General features: G+C 43.1%; 1 protein-coding gene across 1 annotated transcript in view; it reads left to right on the top strand.

The window, feature by feature from the left end:
- EXD3 (exonuclease 3'-5' domain containing 3) overlaps positions 1-17,263 on the top strand; it is a 298,010-nt gene that overhangs the window by 79,574 nt on the left and 201,173 nt on the right. Inside the window, 1 exon segment of the mRNA XM_050907868.1 lies at positions 15,147-15,211. Coding sequence (XP_050763825.1) covers positions 15,147-15,211 — 65 coding nt within the window.

The raw sequence follows: 17,263 nt of genomic DNA, 5'->3' as shown, positions 1-17,263 counted from the left end.
AGCGGTCCCTGAACTGAATACGGTTTTGGGAGGCGGCAGGATATTGCACACTAAGCTCTTTTTCTCAATTTTGATTCAGCGGTGTAACTCAGTATCTCACGCTAAAAAGACTTTCCATTGGTATTCATGGCTCATATAACAGCTCCTCAACTGTTTCCTGCGGGTTCGGAGGGAAAGGATCTTTCCATGCATAATTTAATCACATTCAGCAGTGGCAGCAGTTGGATTTTTTTTTTTTCCCACAGAAAATCTATAACATCTTGTTAGTTAAATCTTATACTTTTAGAAATGTCAGTGAGCTTGCTTATCTTGTTCATTCAGATAAACACCTCTCAACATCCTGTTTTTCTTATGTCATACGAACAGGAAGAGAACGATTGTTTGAGATGTGCGTCAGTCATAATTGTAACCAGGCAGCCACGTTACCCTCCCCATTGCCATAGAAACCAACAAATCTCTTCAAACATGTTGGTGGTGAGCTGACAGGTATCCTTTCTTTTCTGCTTAACCTCCCAAGAGCTGTAACTTTGCAAGTCATGTGTAGGACCTCTCAAAGATTTTTTTATTTTATTTTATCTAAGAAGGTGCACCTATAAATTTCAAGTGAATAGCCATCGCTACTTTTATCTTAAGTAGCAGTGATATCTTTTATTCAGCCTTGTATCTAGTACTCGAAACACTGAAAAAACCCAAGGCAAGCTGTTTAGTCAGTGGTAGCGCAGTGTGAAGTACTGGGCAAATTTTTGCTTGAGCCTGCGTGTAATGTCTGTAACGTGTCCTAGAGAAGAATGGTTTGATCCAGCCGGCTTATGGAAAAGCATTTGGCTATTCTGCAGTCACTTAAAGGTGACTTGGAGAGCTTTGTGCATGGAGGGAGCAGATTCAGTATTTGGGGCACATTTGGGAGTAGTTGGAACTGTTCCTGGCACCTCAGGATGGGATTTTCAAAAGCAGCAACAGGAGCAGAGATATGTATGAAGAACACGTTATTTGAAGATTCTTGCTTTCTCTGGCAATATTATCAGTACTGGAGACAGAGTTTTAACATAACGCTCTGAGATGTAATTAGCTATAGGAAGAAGAAGGAATTTTTTAGCATAGGAATTTTACCATTATTTTCTTCAACATAAGCAAAGTAGCAATTGTACTCTGCCTGCGGAGAGCTTGATTCAGCCTGGACAAATGCATCTTCTCCACTTTGTTTACTTGAGTCTTTTCATTACGTTATATGTAACCTGAAGGGAAGCTGAAAAGCTACTTTACAAGCCATATTTTTGATTAGAAGAAAGTGATGTTATTTTCTCAAATTAGCATTTAAAGCAAATCGGTTTGGTTCGATATACTGCCCAACAAGAGCGTGGATCACGGATGCTCACATCTGCCCTTTCTGCATGGCTATTACTCGTAGCCTGCCTCCCCACGCAGGCAGAGGAGGAGGAGGGAGGAGAAAAGGAGGAATGCACAGAGCTGGTAATAGTGTTTGGAGAAATCATCTCTTGAAAACACAGCCTGAGGGACAGAAAATAAGCCAGCTGTGACCAGGACCTGCTGGCCTGGAGGGGGTGGTCATTGGTTGCCCACTGTTACATGCACCTTGGAGGAATGGCCACGGAAAGAGCAGCAGAGGGAAAAGCGAATTTCCCAGCAGCAGACTTCAGGTAGGCAGGTGATGACTTCCAGGACACGGTGCTGCGCGTTGCAGGGCACCGTCATTCAGCATCTGAGAGTGAGAGGTGAAATACTGCTCGTGGGTTAGTTAGCATGTCTTCCTCTTATCCTGCCCTGGTGCTCAGACTGAAGATGTGGAAGTAAACAGAAAAAAGAAGCATTTGTACATGATTCCTACACATCTACATTTACAAAAAATTGACAGAGATAAAATCTGAAGAGGCATTCGATTCAGTTCTCTGTATCTTTCCTCTCAGCAGATCTGTAAAGGCTAAAAATACCCATGCACTGGGGCAGATGACACTAATATCTGCTGCAGACTTAAGCTTTTTGTTTTGTTTTGTTTTTTAACTAGTGGGAAAGATTCGTTCAAGTTTTAACATGTGTTGGGTAGACCGTATGAAGAGGAACTCTCACACAGATACTGGAAAGCTGTGAATTTCAAAATAAATACTTAATAAAAGCAGTAAGTGGCAAAATGTAATGGGTTATTAAATTTCTTAGCCTTGTTCCAATAGTTGTGTCTCCCTCCTTCGATTCCGCCTTTGTCAAGCATTGGACAATAAAAGCTGTGGGCTTTTTCCTTGCTGGAAAAGTTTCTTTCAGTTGTAATTGCAAGACGCTAATCTTGTCTCTAATACCCACCATTAATTGGAGTTTTTACTCAGCTGACAGCTCTAGCTTTTGCCAGTCAATCTGTGCGCTAAGGAAAGAATTAGAGCTGTTGTGATAACCTGACTCCAGAAAGAGAAAGTACCAGAAAACTTGGAGGTGCTGCAGTCTTGTTTTCCCTCCTCGTTTTCTACGGGTAGAAAACTGGTTCGGTGTATTAAGATCTACAAAAGCAGTTTTTATAAAAAGCAGTGTCCCAAACTACATGGAAAGAATGTCAGAAGGAGAGCTCTCTTTATGATGTGCACTCCTGCTTTCCCTGCATGTAGCTCTGGCATGATCTTCTTCTCCTAAGCAGAACTTGTCAGAGTTTTCCAGCAGTGTGGTGCAAGAGTTTCCAGCCCAGTTTCCCCATCCCAGGTGAGCTGCAGCCCTATGCTCCCATGAGAAAGCTCAGCTGCACTTTTATTTGCTTTGCTAGATAAGCTGAACTCCTCACAACACATGACAGAAAAATGTTTCCATTGTCAGTCCTATGTGACACAAGATTTGGAGTGTCTTTTGAATGTTTTGTTAAAGTGTTTCATAGCACAACTTTATAGAAAGCTCACATGAACCTTAACTTAGGTGAAACTCTCCTTAATTTAAGCAGAAATTAAGAATGAACTAAAAACTGGGTTAAGAAGTTAGGGTGTGGACCGAAGCCAAGCAAAATGCTGCCGTAGTTGATGTGTATGGAAATTTTTGTGTCAGCTTTACTGGGTGAGAATTTCATCCATGGAGCTGTTCCTTCAAGGAGATATTTAGGTTTAAAGCTTTGGCTGAAATACATTGGTGTCACTTGATTGGGATAGGTTAAAATACATGGACTTTTTCAGCTGCAGGTCTGAGCCTTTGTGTTGAGGTACTGAAAGTGGACCACATGTTCTGAGCTGTGCATTTTAACATATGCTTAAACACAGTCTAAATACTTTGCTAACATCAGGAACTCTCAACATGTAAAAGTTTCTATTTCAACTTCTATTTTTAAAAACAATTTCTCATTTGGATACTTACAGAACAAAGTTTCCTTGAACCTGATTACCTGTCTTCAGGGATTTGAATGGTCTCAGCTAGTAAAAGAACAACAAAAAAGTGATTTTCTACTTTACTGAAAGGGTTATTTTAATATGCTTCTGAAGCACTGGCAGAAAAGCTGAAGTATTCTTCAGGCTCAAGCTGTGTTTCTCAGGTCTAACCTACAGATTTCTTTGGGCAATTGGGTTATCCAGCCACAGATGAAAACAAATTATGTGTCTGATATTAAATACCTGAATCAGCTGTAGCAGTTATGGAACCGTGTAGATAACAGAAACAGAAATCCTTAGGAGCTAGGAGAAGCAGGATGCCCTTGGTGCCTTTCACCTTGCTGATAGGGATGAAGCTGCAGCACTTCTGATTCTGTAAAGGGCCTGGTTGCCTGGTCCGTACCGGTGGAGGTCAGCAACGTGACCGCGCACATCGGCTGCAGAAAGGGAGAGGTTCTGGCCCCCGTTCAGCATCTGCTGATACTTCTGAAGTAAGCAGAAGTGAGGAACTGGCAGAAGAAAATGTGGGAATGGCATATAAACAAGAATCAAACTATTGTTACTGTTCTAAAAAGAAAGCTGGATGGCTTCAAAACATGTACTATGGCTTTTTAGTATTAACAGTTGGGTTTTTTCATGGAAAACTACTTAGGAGAGGCAGTTAAAGGTTCTTAGGTTTAGAACTTGGGGATTTCCAGAGATGTCTGGAGGGGAAAAAATATGTATCTTTTTAGCTTTATGATAGCACTCTGCATCTGAGGCTTCTTTCCCAAACTGCAGTTCAGTCCACTGGACCTGCTACTGCTGCTGGTCCTGACAGTCTCAGTACTAAGTAGCCAGAAAATAAGGACCTATGTAAGAAGTTCCCCCTTTTATCCTGGACAATATTAGTTTTCTTCACCTTTGCAGGATTGATAAGCTTGAAAGAAGAAATTGTTAGTTTTCTGGAGTGCTGTTTTAAATGTTGTTTTTGAACTCCTGAATTTCCATTTCCATGGAAGGGCCATTTCCATTTCCGTGAAAGTGCCAGTAATCAGTGTAGGGACGCTGACTTGTACCCTGGCTATGACAGATCCCTTCTATTCCTGGGCTTGCAGAGGTGTGGTAGGACAGCCCCACCGCTCAGCAGTGGGATGTGAGAAATGGCTGATTCCACAGCAGTGAGTGTTGTCAGTGCTTCTGGGAGCGTGGTGACTTGCTCCTTACCCTTCCCTCCTCAACACTGAGATGTTTTGTGGGAACAAAAACCATTTCTCTGTATCACTGAAAAAATGCATGGAGCTGTTGGCTAAAGTAAGTAAAAATAGCTTGGCTGAATTTTTGGAGGAAAAGAAATATGGTATGATGAAATTGTGGTTTTTGCTTAAATAAGTTTGAACACAGGAATACAAGCCATGGTTTCGGCAGGACAGGGATCCACCGAGCTCAGTGTCTTCAGTCACCTCTCTGACTGTGCCTGGTGGTGAAGATGTAGGGAGAGGGTGTAAAAAGTCAGAAGGGAATGAGGGAGTGGACTACTGTCCTCCCCTCCAGTGTGTGCCCCGACTGCGATCAGTCCGCAACTCCGAGTCCTCCTGTGCCAGAGGACATCATGATGCTTAATAACCCATGATATTGAGGTTATAGCCCATCCAACAGATGAGGAAACCATTAAAAGTGTTGCAAATTACTTGCAAAAGGTTAGCAATTGTTACATTTTGAGGCTTTTATTAATTTGGATTTCATTACCTGCCTAGAAAGCAACTTCTCAGTATTATTTTTAGAATTGCCACTTAGGTGAAAAGAGGTGCACTACTCCTTGTCAAGCCAGGGTGTAGTGAAGGTATCCAAAAATGACTTCTGTTTGTTTGAGCTGGTGACCCACGTGCACGTTCAGACCAACGGTGTGAGATGCTCTCCTTTGCCACCGTGCAAGGGGAAGGGATGTTTCAGCTCCCTGAGAGTGGGTCATCTTGGGCACAGTGTGAGGATGTTCCCAAAGCTGGGTAACTTCTTGGTTAGGTTTTATTTTTATTTCTTTAGTTGGCACCGGATCTGAAGGGCCTCTTCTGCTCACATGCCACGTGCAATGCCTAGGGGGTGGTGTTGCTCAGGTGTCATACGGCAGTGCATACAGCACTGCCTGGGAGAGGAATGTGGGTGCCCCTTGGGGCTGATGTGGGGTGGGGGAGAGGAAGGTCCTGGTTTGGAGTACCAGGGGCGGAGTGCGCTGAGCCTGCCTGCCTTACGCTGCGGTGTCTGGTAAGCAGCTCTCCTTTCTCTTCATTGACAAAAAGCACTAAGAAAATAAGAGGAAAATGTTATTGGCTGTTCTGCTCAGACAAGTTAGCCTTTTCTTTTAATGAGAGTGCATTTTGTTTGATCCGTGTTTTTTGGGGGGGAAATGATGAATTTTAGCCATTATGAAAACAAAAGCCATGGTTATTTGCAAGGATTGTTTTATAAGAAGCATATGTGTGCTTTATTATTCTTTTGCTTGAAGAGTGGGGATTGTTTTCAGTTGGGAGGTTGCATTAGAAGAATGTGAACTTCTGACTCACTGAGAAATAGAGCATGTATTAGCGAAATTGTGAGGTTTCCTATTATGTTTTCATAATTTGAATTTCTCAGAATGGAAGGGATCTCTTTTGCCCTTAAAGAATGACTTTTACTGCCATTGAGAAAGACCAGATTCTTTTTCTAGAAAAACTTGTATTGCTCTCAATACACTTTTACTCTACCCACTATTCTTCATTTCCCTTTCTCCTCTCCAGCATGGTGGTTGCTCTTTCTCAGTGTTCTGCCTGTGCAGCTCAGTCTCCAGCCATGTTTCTGTTTGATCTCTAAATTTTGACTTTTCAGTAACGATGTAGTTGGCAGTATAGACCGAGGTATGGCTTACCATAGCGATCCCAGGAAGGGGTGGGCTCAGCTCATGGCATCTGAGGAATTCCAGCTTTTCTCTAGAAGAATCAAATGAGAAACCTGAAATCAGCACTGGATGCATAGCTGAATGCTTTGTGATAAGCTTTTGCAAGGATATTAGAGAAAATATAATTAGTAGAGCTAACCCTGTGATATAGTATTGCATGCTGTCACATCAATACAGTAGATCAAAACCAGAGACTACAGTTCAGGAATTGCTGGCCTGTACCTTGCTCTCCTACGTGCAAGGTACATAATTGAATTAGATGTTTCTATTAAATCAAGTCTGTCTAAAAGATGGCAAAGAACCACCAGAAGATAAGCTTCCAGATACTGACCTCCCCCTAAAGTGAAGCAAAATATTTCCTGCTGAGTGAAACAACTGTCTCATTGGAATTGAAATGAAGCTTTCCCCCTTGCTTTTGATAGCACTGGAGAGAACTGGGGTAGGGGGAATTGTTTCGGGTTGACCTGACTTTTCCGTCTGGCCTATGAACCAAAACATAAACTGGTTCTGCAGTTCCAGGTGTTGTCTGGACCACCTCCTGGCAGTGCGTTAGGTGATGTGAACACCTTTATTTCAGTAACAATTCCAGCCGTGAGGAAGCCGTCTCTTCATCTGCTGTAGAAAGACTGCAGGGGAAACCTAGCCATGGCCTACAGATCTCTCCTCTGGCAAGCAGGAGTAGATGACTGTCACGTAAGGGCATCACAGGGCTGGAAGAAATGTATCAGAACAGTCATAGCTGGTTGACAAATGGAGAAATAAGGAACCATTCATGTTAAATGAGGATTCTGGCTACTGAAAACGAGCTGATGTTCATAATCAGGTGATTACGAGTGAGGAACTTACTGGGTTTGGGGATTTTTTTGTCCTCTTTTTTTCCCTCCTGTCTGATGCAGATACTTCCACTGGCTGCGTTAGTGCAGAAGGTGAATCCAAATGTGTGAATGAAGAACTGGAGGAACAAGTAATAAATGCTTTTCCTTTGGTGAACCTAGACTCACAGACCTCCCAAAAGGCTAAATCTTTAATGTTAAAATTACAGGGGAGGTGTGTGGTGTATGGAGTTTTTAAGACTGTGGTAGCTGCATGTGGTTACTTCCCTTCTGAGATCTGAAGCGTTCTGTGCGGTGGAGTTCAAAGCTCTGTCGATTAGAAAGCTGTAGCTAAAACTGGAAACCAAGCCAAAGGCTGGAGTGAGCCAGACATACCTTATAAAGAAGGACCCTCTTCGTCTTGTTGCTTCATTTCCTTGTTGTTTGAATTCAGCTAAACCCACATAGTTATACATTTTAAAAGCATATTTGTCTTTTGCGGGAGACGCAGTTAAGGAATTGGTAGCTGGGATGGTGAGTGAGTTTGGGAGCCCTGGAAATTGTGCTGAAGCAGAGCAATTTATTGCTTCTGAAATGAAATAGTTTTGTGACATCTGATCTTCTTGTAAATTTTGCACTGGAGGATTCAGTGGTGGGATGTAATTAACATTTAAATTGATCAGGCTCTTACAAGGCAGCATTCCTCTGCCTGTCTGCAGGCACTGCTACCTGAGACATTTCCCTGCGAGCAAATAGTTCTGGGGTGCTTTTATTCTTAGTGGGAGTCTCATCACTGCAGTCAGTGGAGATTTGGATGAATCACCGAGTGGTTACTCCTTAGTCATAGTGTTCTTGGAAGTGAACTGCTATCATTCCTGGAAGTATCTGTTTTTCCGAAGACACAAACTCTGCCATGAGAAAGTGTTAAAGAGCCTTTGACCCCCTTGGTGCAGGTGTGTCTGAAATAGGAGTGGACACTCGTGCGAGTGAAAATCCTCCCCATCCCCAAGATAGTGCTAGTTTACATTTAAAAGTAATGTGCAGGGGTGGAGAAGGATGCGTTAGAAGTTCATCCTGGTCATGGTGTTACTGGAATGTGAGTGATATTTCTGAAAAAATCAATCTCCCTTAAGACAACTGTAGACAATTTAACTGGTAATGACCAGTTATCCAAAAGGTGTTCACGAGCCATAGACTCCCTTGGTTCACGTGAACTTGCACATCTGATGGGAAGATGACGTGGACACTCATTAGATAATTGATGTGCAGGGTGCACTGCCTGCACAGGTCCACGCTCACTTCCCTGTCTGTAAGAGCGCATCTGTTGGGTGCTAATGTGGGGAGAAGTGCTGCGGGCATCGGGCCCCCGGTGCTCCAGCAGCATCCACAGGCACTCAGACATGCCGAGTGCGAGCCGGCCCCACAGCCACGGCTTAGGGCTGGACCCAGACCTCACTGAAGCAACGTGTGTTTTGGGGCATGGAGGGGCGGGGGGAATGCAGGGCAAACACAGCAGTTGCCAAAGGATTGCTAAAGCCCTTGCTTCGGTACCAGTCTTCTTACCATGGTTTCTTGGTACTTCGGAGCTCTTACCTTCTTGGCTGCTTGCTAAGTTGTTTGTGTTTTGATTCTTTATGGGGAAAACTACATTTTTATTTACCTCTTCTCTCCACTCCCAGTTACAACTTATTTGGTACAGTGTCATGTCTATTAAGCAAAACTATTTGTGACTTTCATATTCAGAAAGTGAATTGAATGAGAACAGGGAAGAACTGACCTGGTGTTTGCAGAAGACTGTGGCTGTCTCAGCTGTACTCCTGTGTCGGTGTGGATGCAAAGCAAGCAGAGGTTGCATTTCATTGCGGGTGAAGTAGGAAATACAATCCTTGGCACTGTTTGCAAAAATATAGGCAAATTACGGCAACGCCATTAAATGTCATTTAGAACACGTGTTCTCAATAAGAAATGGAGAATGGATTGGTACAAGGGGGATGGAGCAGCAATACTGACGAACTTCTCAGGATATTGCATCTGTCAAGTTCTGACCTGCTAAAAAACCCACGTCCCGCCTCTGTCTTTTGCAGCTTCTGATGCACTAATTACCCTTCCTCTTCCCTCCCTCTGAAACCAAGGAAGAGAGTTACATTAGCCTTGCTGCAAGGTTGTGTTTTAGCTGGATACACCTAGAATGGAAACACAACAGTTACTCCAAAAGAGACAGTAATAAACAAGAAGTTGTCCAAAGTTCCCAGCTCTGGGGAATATGCTTCGTAGGGATGCTCTGGGGCAGGGGGTGGTCTCTCATCGTCTGAATTTCTAACTGTTTTCAAAGAGATTTCCCCCTCTCAGTCCTAGGTTTGTTAGAGGCCTCAGGCTTAACAGAGGGTTAAGCGAGGTTCTCTTGAAGGCGAGTCTTCAGCACGAGACAGGGATGATGTGGCAGGACCAAACACTGTTGCGATAGCATAATCCTAACTGTTTTAAAAAGAAAAAGTGATTCATCTATATCATATCTGTTTTGTTTGGTGACCATTAATTCTAGTATGTATGACATCTTTACCCACTCCATGGTTATGTAGCATGTTAGGTATCTCTCCCCAGACCCTGGGATAAATCCAAGTAAGAACTAATTACTGAAAAAGCCTCCTACAAAGCAAAAGGAGAATGGCACTGCCATGCCCCGCCGGCTAATACCCACATATTCACGTATACATACTTTTTCTGAAGTCTTTCTACTCGTTTTAAAATAATATAGCACTTTACCTTTTGTTTCTTTACTGTATCTACTTCCTCTTTTTTTTTAATTACAACCCAGAATTTTACAATGCACATTGCATAATACCTGTATATTCTAAAATTGGTTTTGTTTCTTTTAAATGTCATTTCACATGGTTAGGAGAAATTCCATATGGAATCATTTTCTCAAGCTCAAAAATACTTAAACAAGATTGGAAGGTTTATTTATGTTACATGTGCTCATTAAAAGCAGGCACAGCAAGAAAACCTAGAAGGTGTAAAAATCTGTGAGTTTCTATGGAGAAATTTTGTATCTTTTTAATTAAATCAGCTTGTTCTTAGAGATTCAAAATTTGTCACTAGAAAATGTATCCGTTCATTTTTTGCATCGTCAAAGTGATATTATTTCTCTTCCCTATCAGCCTTCTCTTCCACAAAATTAGCACACGCTTGGTGTGAACTACAGACACTTTTCTGAAAAACAATTGAGACAAAGTAGGTTTTGATAAGAGACTTTGATTCATTCTTAATCGACATAGCATACTATATGTTGGTTTTCAGATGTAATTTAAATTACACAGCATTGGGTGTACCCATCATGCTGCTGAAACAGGAGCTGGCTGAATAACTCTGCTCTTCCACCCACCCCCAGTTTATGCATTGCCTATACATTTACATATTTTAGGTTTTAAGCGCAAATGGGCTAGCTGCACTTACAGTGACACTGAAATATCTAGAACCTTTACTTTCCTTTCAGGAAAATATCTCAAAGGCTTGTTGAGATTAACAGGAGTTTTCACAGAGGACAGATTTCAGGGATTTATTGGGGCAGAAGGCACACAAACCAAGAGATAATGGTAAAAATTCACTGATTGCTTACTGGGTGGGTTGGATTTGTTATATATTCCATTAAACATTTATTAAAATCCTGTTAGTTTGCAAGGCAGAGGTATAAGCTGCCTGCCTAAAGAAGACTTAACCATTAGCATTTTGTTCTTGACCTTTTCTGTCCATGAATTTCAGCTGTAATTGACTGTTTGGTGGATGTGATCCTGCATTTCAGTCACATTAGCCTCCTTTTTTGGGGGTTGCTTTTTTTTTTTTGCATTCTGTATCTTTTAATTAGTTGACTGTAATTCTTTCAGGTCTCGGGCCGTGGGGCATTTAATGGCTTTTGACACAAAGAAAAAGTGTTGAGAGATTTTTTCATTGGTGAATTCCTCCTCTGGGGTTGGATGTCTCACTTTCCCCATGCGAGACACACAAGGAGCCTCAGTCAGAGAGTGGGTTTCTCTTGCCAGGGTGTTTCAGCAGAACCAGTGAATAATGCAGCAGAATTTTGCAAGGACGCAATAGCAAAACCACTGCTTTACCTCACCAGCCCGCGGGCACCGCTTTTGTTGTGATCACAGCAGGTTTTGAGTGATGTATGCACAAAGGAAAAGGAGAGAATGAACAGAAAGTAGTTTATGGCTTTCCTCAAAGGCACTTTTCTAACTCAAAAATATAAGCCTTGTGGTTTATATGGTTTTGAAATGTAACCACAGATATTGAGAACTGGAAAACATTTGATTTACCATCTCCTCCAATTTTGGTACCAGATTCAGGGCAGAGGAAATTTATTTTCAGAATGAAAAATGTTGAAAGGAAATACATTAATGTCAAAATTTTTAAAACAGGAACATACTTTTTGGAGAAACTGTCAAATGAAGAAATCGAGGTGATTTGTGTCTTGATGGAGTGGGTGCAGATGTGTCTTTTTGAGATCTCCACCAAAGTGCTATAACCTTGTTTTGGTGAAGCTTTGCCAGATATTTTATGGTCTGCAACCCCCTTTTTTGGAGCTGTGAAGGATCGGTGTCAGACTGAGCACTTTCTCTTCGAGCTTGATCTAGAAACTGAATGGGATCAGCTGCCTGGGGCACGTCTCGGCCTCTCCAGCATGGTAGACCTGGCCATCCTTGGCTGCTCACAGTGGGGAGCAGAGAGCGCTGATGCTCTCCTTCTTGCCACACTGGGTTTTTTTACGCTGTTTTACGTGGCCTCATCCTTGTCTTGTTTGTTTTGCTCATTGAATGGCCCTTGCTAATAGCTGGGTGTCTCTTCAGTATGTAGGAGTCTCTGCAGAATTTAACTTTTCTTTAGAACTGGAGATTCTGGGTGTTCTTGGTGTGACATATGAAGGCATTTTTCTGGCCTCCATGACCTATCCTTGCTTTTGCTGGCACTGTTCTGTCACTGTTGTAATACGTGTATCTTAGTAATTGCTGCTTCTTGCTCCTATTACAGTGTCTGGAGGTCACTCCAGAATTTTCCTGTTCTTGTTGTCTGAGCTGAGCCCAGATGCACTCGTGGTTCAGTTATGACCATTTGGTTTTCAGTCGCTTTGCTTTGTTCTGCCTTCCCTTGTATTTCTTCCTCTCTCGCTTTTGTGTTGAGCAATCGCCTGCTCTCCAGATTTGTTCTGGAAGGCTTATGAAACTCCTTGTAAGGTCTTGTCCTTTTTCCTCGGATATCCTGGCATTAGTTTCCTGCTGCTTCTCTGGTTCCTTCTCGGATGTGGATGAGCAGGAACCTATCTGGTATTTCAGTGGGAACATGAGTACTGTTATTGCTTCATTATCCATGCCAAAGACACTCATTTTTCACTCTTTAGGGGTGCCAGGAGAACCATGAGGAGGCCAGACCCCAAAGAGGTCCTGCAGGAGAAAGAAAAGATGAATTGTTCATTTCTTGCAGGAGCTAAAATGATGCGGACCTTTGCATTTACATCTTCTGTCCTACCTGGAGGGTAGCTAGATACAGTAGCTCAAGGTCCAATGTGAACTGCAGCATCTTCCCACTCTGGTGGGACTAGGCGAAAGCATAATGTTGCTTTGTGCTCTTGTTTCTGTTTGGCTCTAGGAGTGACTGCTTATGGGTCATCTTATGTTTAGCCTCTGACTACGTTTCATCCTTAGATACTTCCAAGGCTTTACCAGGTAAGGAAGGAAACAGCACCGTTCTGACGCCGGCATACCGCGGTTAATATTTCAGTGTTTTCTCACCTTGTTCAATCCCCATTCTGGAGAACTGAGTGGGAATTGCCTCTTTCTTACGCACAGACTGTAAGGAGAGCAAAACCTTTTGGCCAGGTGATGCCAGAAGATGGCTGGTTGCCCTCCCCGTGGTTGACCTTCTCCTGCCCCAGCGGCTGGGCACTGGCTGCGGCCGCCCGGCTGGCCTGGCTGCCCGACAGCGGGGCTCGGCAGCGCCCCGAGACGTTTCGTGGAAATAACTGCATTATGGGTGCGTTCCCTTCCAGGGGTTGGGGAGGGGGAAGGTTGTTTCCTACTTACCCGTGCTTGCACAGTGGCATGCTGGCAACATGCTGAGTCGTTTAAAATTGACTGGAGAGACGGTTTTCGTGCGTCTGTGTATTGAAAAAATGGTGAGATCAGATTTCAGTTACAGGGAGGTAAGGTAGGAAAAAGTCACGTAAGAAAAGGGCTTGTTTTGTTGATTGAGGTTTAGAAAGCTTTTTAACAAGTTGAATTATTGGCTGTATCTGAAGTGAAACACTGCTTTCCTAACTGCTCTCATTTCCTGTATCATTCCGGCTTGTTCACTGCATTAATTACAGTTCAGATTTACAGTGTATTTGGTTACACACTGGGTTGCATTCTAATTTTTTTTCCTGTGTGTGTATAAATTTCTTTGGGAGTCAGGCCAAGAGGAGAGTGTGTGTATATATGCATGCACACACACATGGGCTGAATTTGACTGTTAGTTGGTAATTTTGTGGGGAGTAGGGATCTGGATTTTCTTCTGTTTTGTTGTAAAAAGAGACTTTTCTTTTTCCAAAGAGAAGCAGTAGCTGAGAACAGCCAGTGTTTGGAGAGTTCAAGATGTCAGAACAGCCAGAGATGAGAGAAAATATTATCTTATGAATTGTAAATGTGGCATTTTTAATTTGGCTGGTGTTTCCCAGAGGTTAGTGGATAATGGGAATACTATCATTCTCTTGGCTCGACCAGTAATCAGCTTGCTACTTAAAATATTTCATAAATGCAGGGCTTCAGAGTTTAGTTGGATGAGGTAGAGCTTTTCACAGTTGAAGTAGCTTTTTGTGACCTGAAATATGAAGTGAGATGGGATACTAAGCAAGAAATCTAGCATTTGGAAATGAGCTATTTAGGAACTGTGGAACGCAGAAGGTGATTGAAAGGATGTTTCCTTTTCAGTTTAACATTTTTCTTTTGGCTTTATGAAAACATAAGAGGAGGTGCACTAAATATATGAGGAGTGTTTTGGAGAACTCATTCAGATTTTTAAATCCATTCTTCACGTTTAAACTGTTGATGCAGTAGAAGATTTTCATTCAGAATATTCTGAGTCATGGTTTCGTAAGTAAATGATTGCAAATTAAATAGAACCAGATATCAAAAATGTTACTGCTTTTAAAATGAAATATTCCTAAACATTTGGTTCAGAAATACTGGTATGATGAATAATGGTGTAATGAATAATACCGGTATGACGAATGATAATAGATACAAAATAACAACTGAATGCAAGTTCTCAAATAACTAGGTGAAAAGTGAAAGAGAAAAATTCCAAATAACCTTCTTTTGAAATAATTGATCGCTCTTTTTTTTTTTTTAGCCTTGCCACTAATCACAGCAGCATTTCATCTTTCCTCTTCCTCAAACACCATCTTGCCCAAATCACGGCAGAGCCCAGCCTGCTTCCAGCCCTGCGTGGCCGGCCCGGCGCGGGCAGGCTCGGCTCCCCAGCACCCGAAGGCTGCCCTGCGCTTGCCAAGCAAATAGAGGCTGATCTTCCTGTAAATTCACCCACTCGCGTCTTCCATCCACAGGTTGCGATGAGGTTAACACTTGGGAGCCATTTCATTAAAAATTAGTGTGGTGATAATCCTTTCCAACCTGTGCAAGATGCTTACTCTTCTAGGACCATTTTGGTTTAAAACTAAAAAGGGGGAGTGGTGGGGGGACCGGTGGGGACGTATTTGATGCGTAGGAGCAGCATGATTTAGTTGTAAATGCACCAATACAGCATTTCAGTATTTGAGCCCGTGTGGGTGTTTAGTTAAAGCCATGCATGGATGATGTCTGTTATTTTGTTAGGATTTCAGAGTGAGGGATTTTAGGGCTTTAATCCTGACTGACAGTTGGAAGGTTGGTGGTTTCAAACACAGTGGCATGGAGTAGCTGATTCCTCTTCGGTGAAACAATGCACCAGTGTGTCTAGGCTGCCTGTACAGAGCCAATAAATCTGTTTTGTTTTGTTTTTCTCCCCCCTTTTCTCTCTCTCCCTCTCTCTCTCTTCCCCCTCCTCCAGGCCAGGACCCACTCCTATTGCTGAAAACCCTTCAGCTTCTCTGGACAAAGAAAGAGATGAAGAAGGTAAGGCTGAGCCTCCCCTCCATGCTGCAGTTAATAACTGCATGCAGAGCATGTCCAGACGCAGAACGCTTAGGTCAGACCTGCAATTCTTCATGATTGCTTTCAGTTCCAGCACACAGGGGAAGAGCCTATGCATTTGCAGCAAGAAGTGAAAAGAAAAGGTAGCTCTGTGTGATGTGAAGCAGCTCAGGGGCTCATATAAAAGAGCTGAAGTTTACAGGGCTGAGTTATAGAGGGAAAAAAATCAAAGTTGCTTTTGTTTTCTTTTAAACACTTTTTTTGTCCATTAAATGGAGGATATTTGGGGGAGGGGGAAGAATATTTCTAGTAGCTGAAAAAATGAGGGTTGAAGTCAGTAGAAAAGAGCTCTTTGCCAAGTGGAATGATATCAAAGCCTTCGTATTCAAAGTATTTTTACTATTTTTTCTGATTTGGTTTGGTTTTGCCTTTTAGAGTGATGAATGCAATTTACACTGCCTGTCTAAAATTAGTGCTATATTTTTATACAGCACCCTATGGGCTCTACGTGGAGATTTCTCATAGGGAGTAAAATATACTTCATCTAAATTTGGGAGCTTAAAAACTAACAAAAACTCTAGATGTATCAGCTTAGTGGTGAGTTTCCCATGTTTAACTCTGCGTTGTTCAGGCAGGTTCATAGCCGAGATGTTTTTTTCTAAAAGACCCAAAAACCTGCAGCTCACCACATAGCCACATGGAACGTGTCCTGTGTGAAATGGCCGGCGTGGCCGAGTACCTTGGTGTACGTGCTCCATCCTAGGTGTCTGGAGTGTTTAGTCATTGTCCTTGTCTGCCACACTTAGACTTTCCATTACTGATAGTCTGTGGTTCCCAGCCAGAATAATTAAACGACTGGAAACACAGTGTGAGAGGTGCCTTTCCAAATGGTCAGTCACCGACATAGACTTGAGCTCAGCAACTCTGAAGCCTTGAGCTTTCTATCAAGTTTTGTTAGAGGTGGAGGAAAAAAAACATTATTTGTTAGGTCTTAAGGGCAGTTAATCCTACAAAACAACAGTAGGAAAGAGTAATCATCAAAATCTCTGTGCTGTGTACCCTGGGATGTGTGTGGATTGTGAAGAAAAATAATCTGAAGACGACAAAGCCTTCCATCGACGTGTCCTTGGGCAGAGAGCACCGCAGCTTTCCTGCTGAGGGTGGAAAACCTTGAGGATCCCCATGAGTCACACTTGCAGCTCCGCTTATTCAGTTTGTTTGTTTCTGGAACGGTCATCCCAGTGAGACGCGTGGTTTTGCAGAGCAGGCAGGCTGCAGCTCCCCGGTGAGGCAGGTCTGTCCCCCTCAGGCCCACCCTTCAGGCAGTGCCCCATGGCTGTGGGCGCAGGCAGAAGCGTGTTTCGGAACCTGGAGGATGCGTTTCTGAACCAGGAGGAAAGCCTTTTTAGAAAGATGAGGAGGGCTGCGGTGGGACCAGGCGGTGGCACAGCAGCAGCTGCCTCTGAGGTGGGGAGCACAGCATGAATGTCCCCAATGGTTTCTGACACGTGCTCGTCACGCTGTCACTGGATGGGCTAATCCATGCTCAGGGCATCGCCACCCTTCAGACGTGCAGTGCACCCACAGCAAGTGTAGAGGCTTTTTTTCAGGGGCAGCTGCTGCCCTGCCCTCTGTGTGCAACTCGAGGTGTGTGGTGCTGCTGCTTACATCCAACTGTCCAGTTCAAATAAATGAGGGGAGTTGACTTAAATACAACTCCGTCTGCTCCACTGACATTTAAATGGCAGGGAGCTTCTTTGCCTTTCGCTGTGTGTGAACGTAAGTCAATACTGTCTATTAACTAGTGTGAATCGGCCCGTTGGTCCCAAATCAGTGACGATGAGCAGAAGGAGGGTATCTGTCCATGGCGTGACGTCGGTTCTGGAACATGCTTATAAGAAGTGGTCATTTCCTACATAGGACAGACAGTTTTGGAATAACCAAGAAGCATCAGCAGACTGCCCTGAGTTGTGTAACTAGAAATAAGGGACCAAAACTGAATGAAGCAGTATGTAGTTTGAGCATCAGCAAAAT

The sequence above is a fragment of the Gymnogyps californianus genome, chromosome 18 (genome assembly GCF_018139145.2).
Source record: "Gymnogyps californianus isolate 813 chromosome 18, ASM1813914v2, whole genome shotgun sequence".
Lineage (NCBI taxonomy): Eukaryota > Metazoa > Chordata > Aves > Accipitriformes > Cathartidae > Gymnogyps > Gymnogyps californianus.
This window is presented reverse-complemented; position numbering and strand designations above follow the sequence as displayed.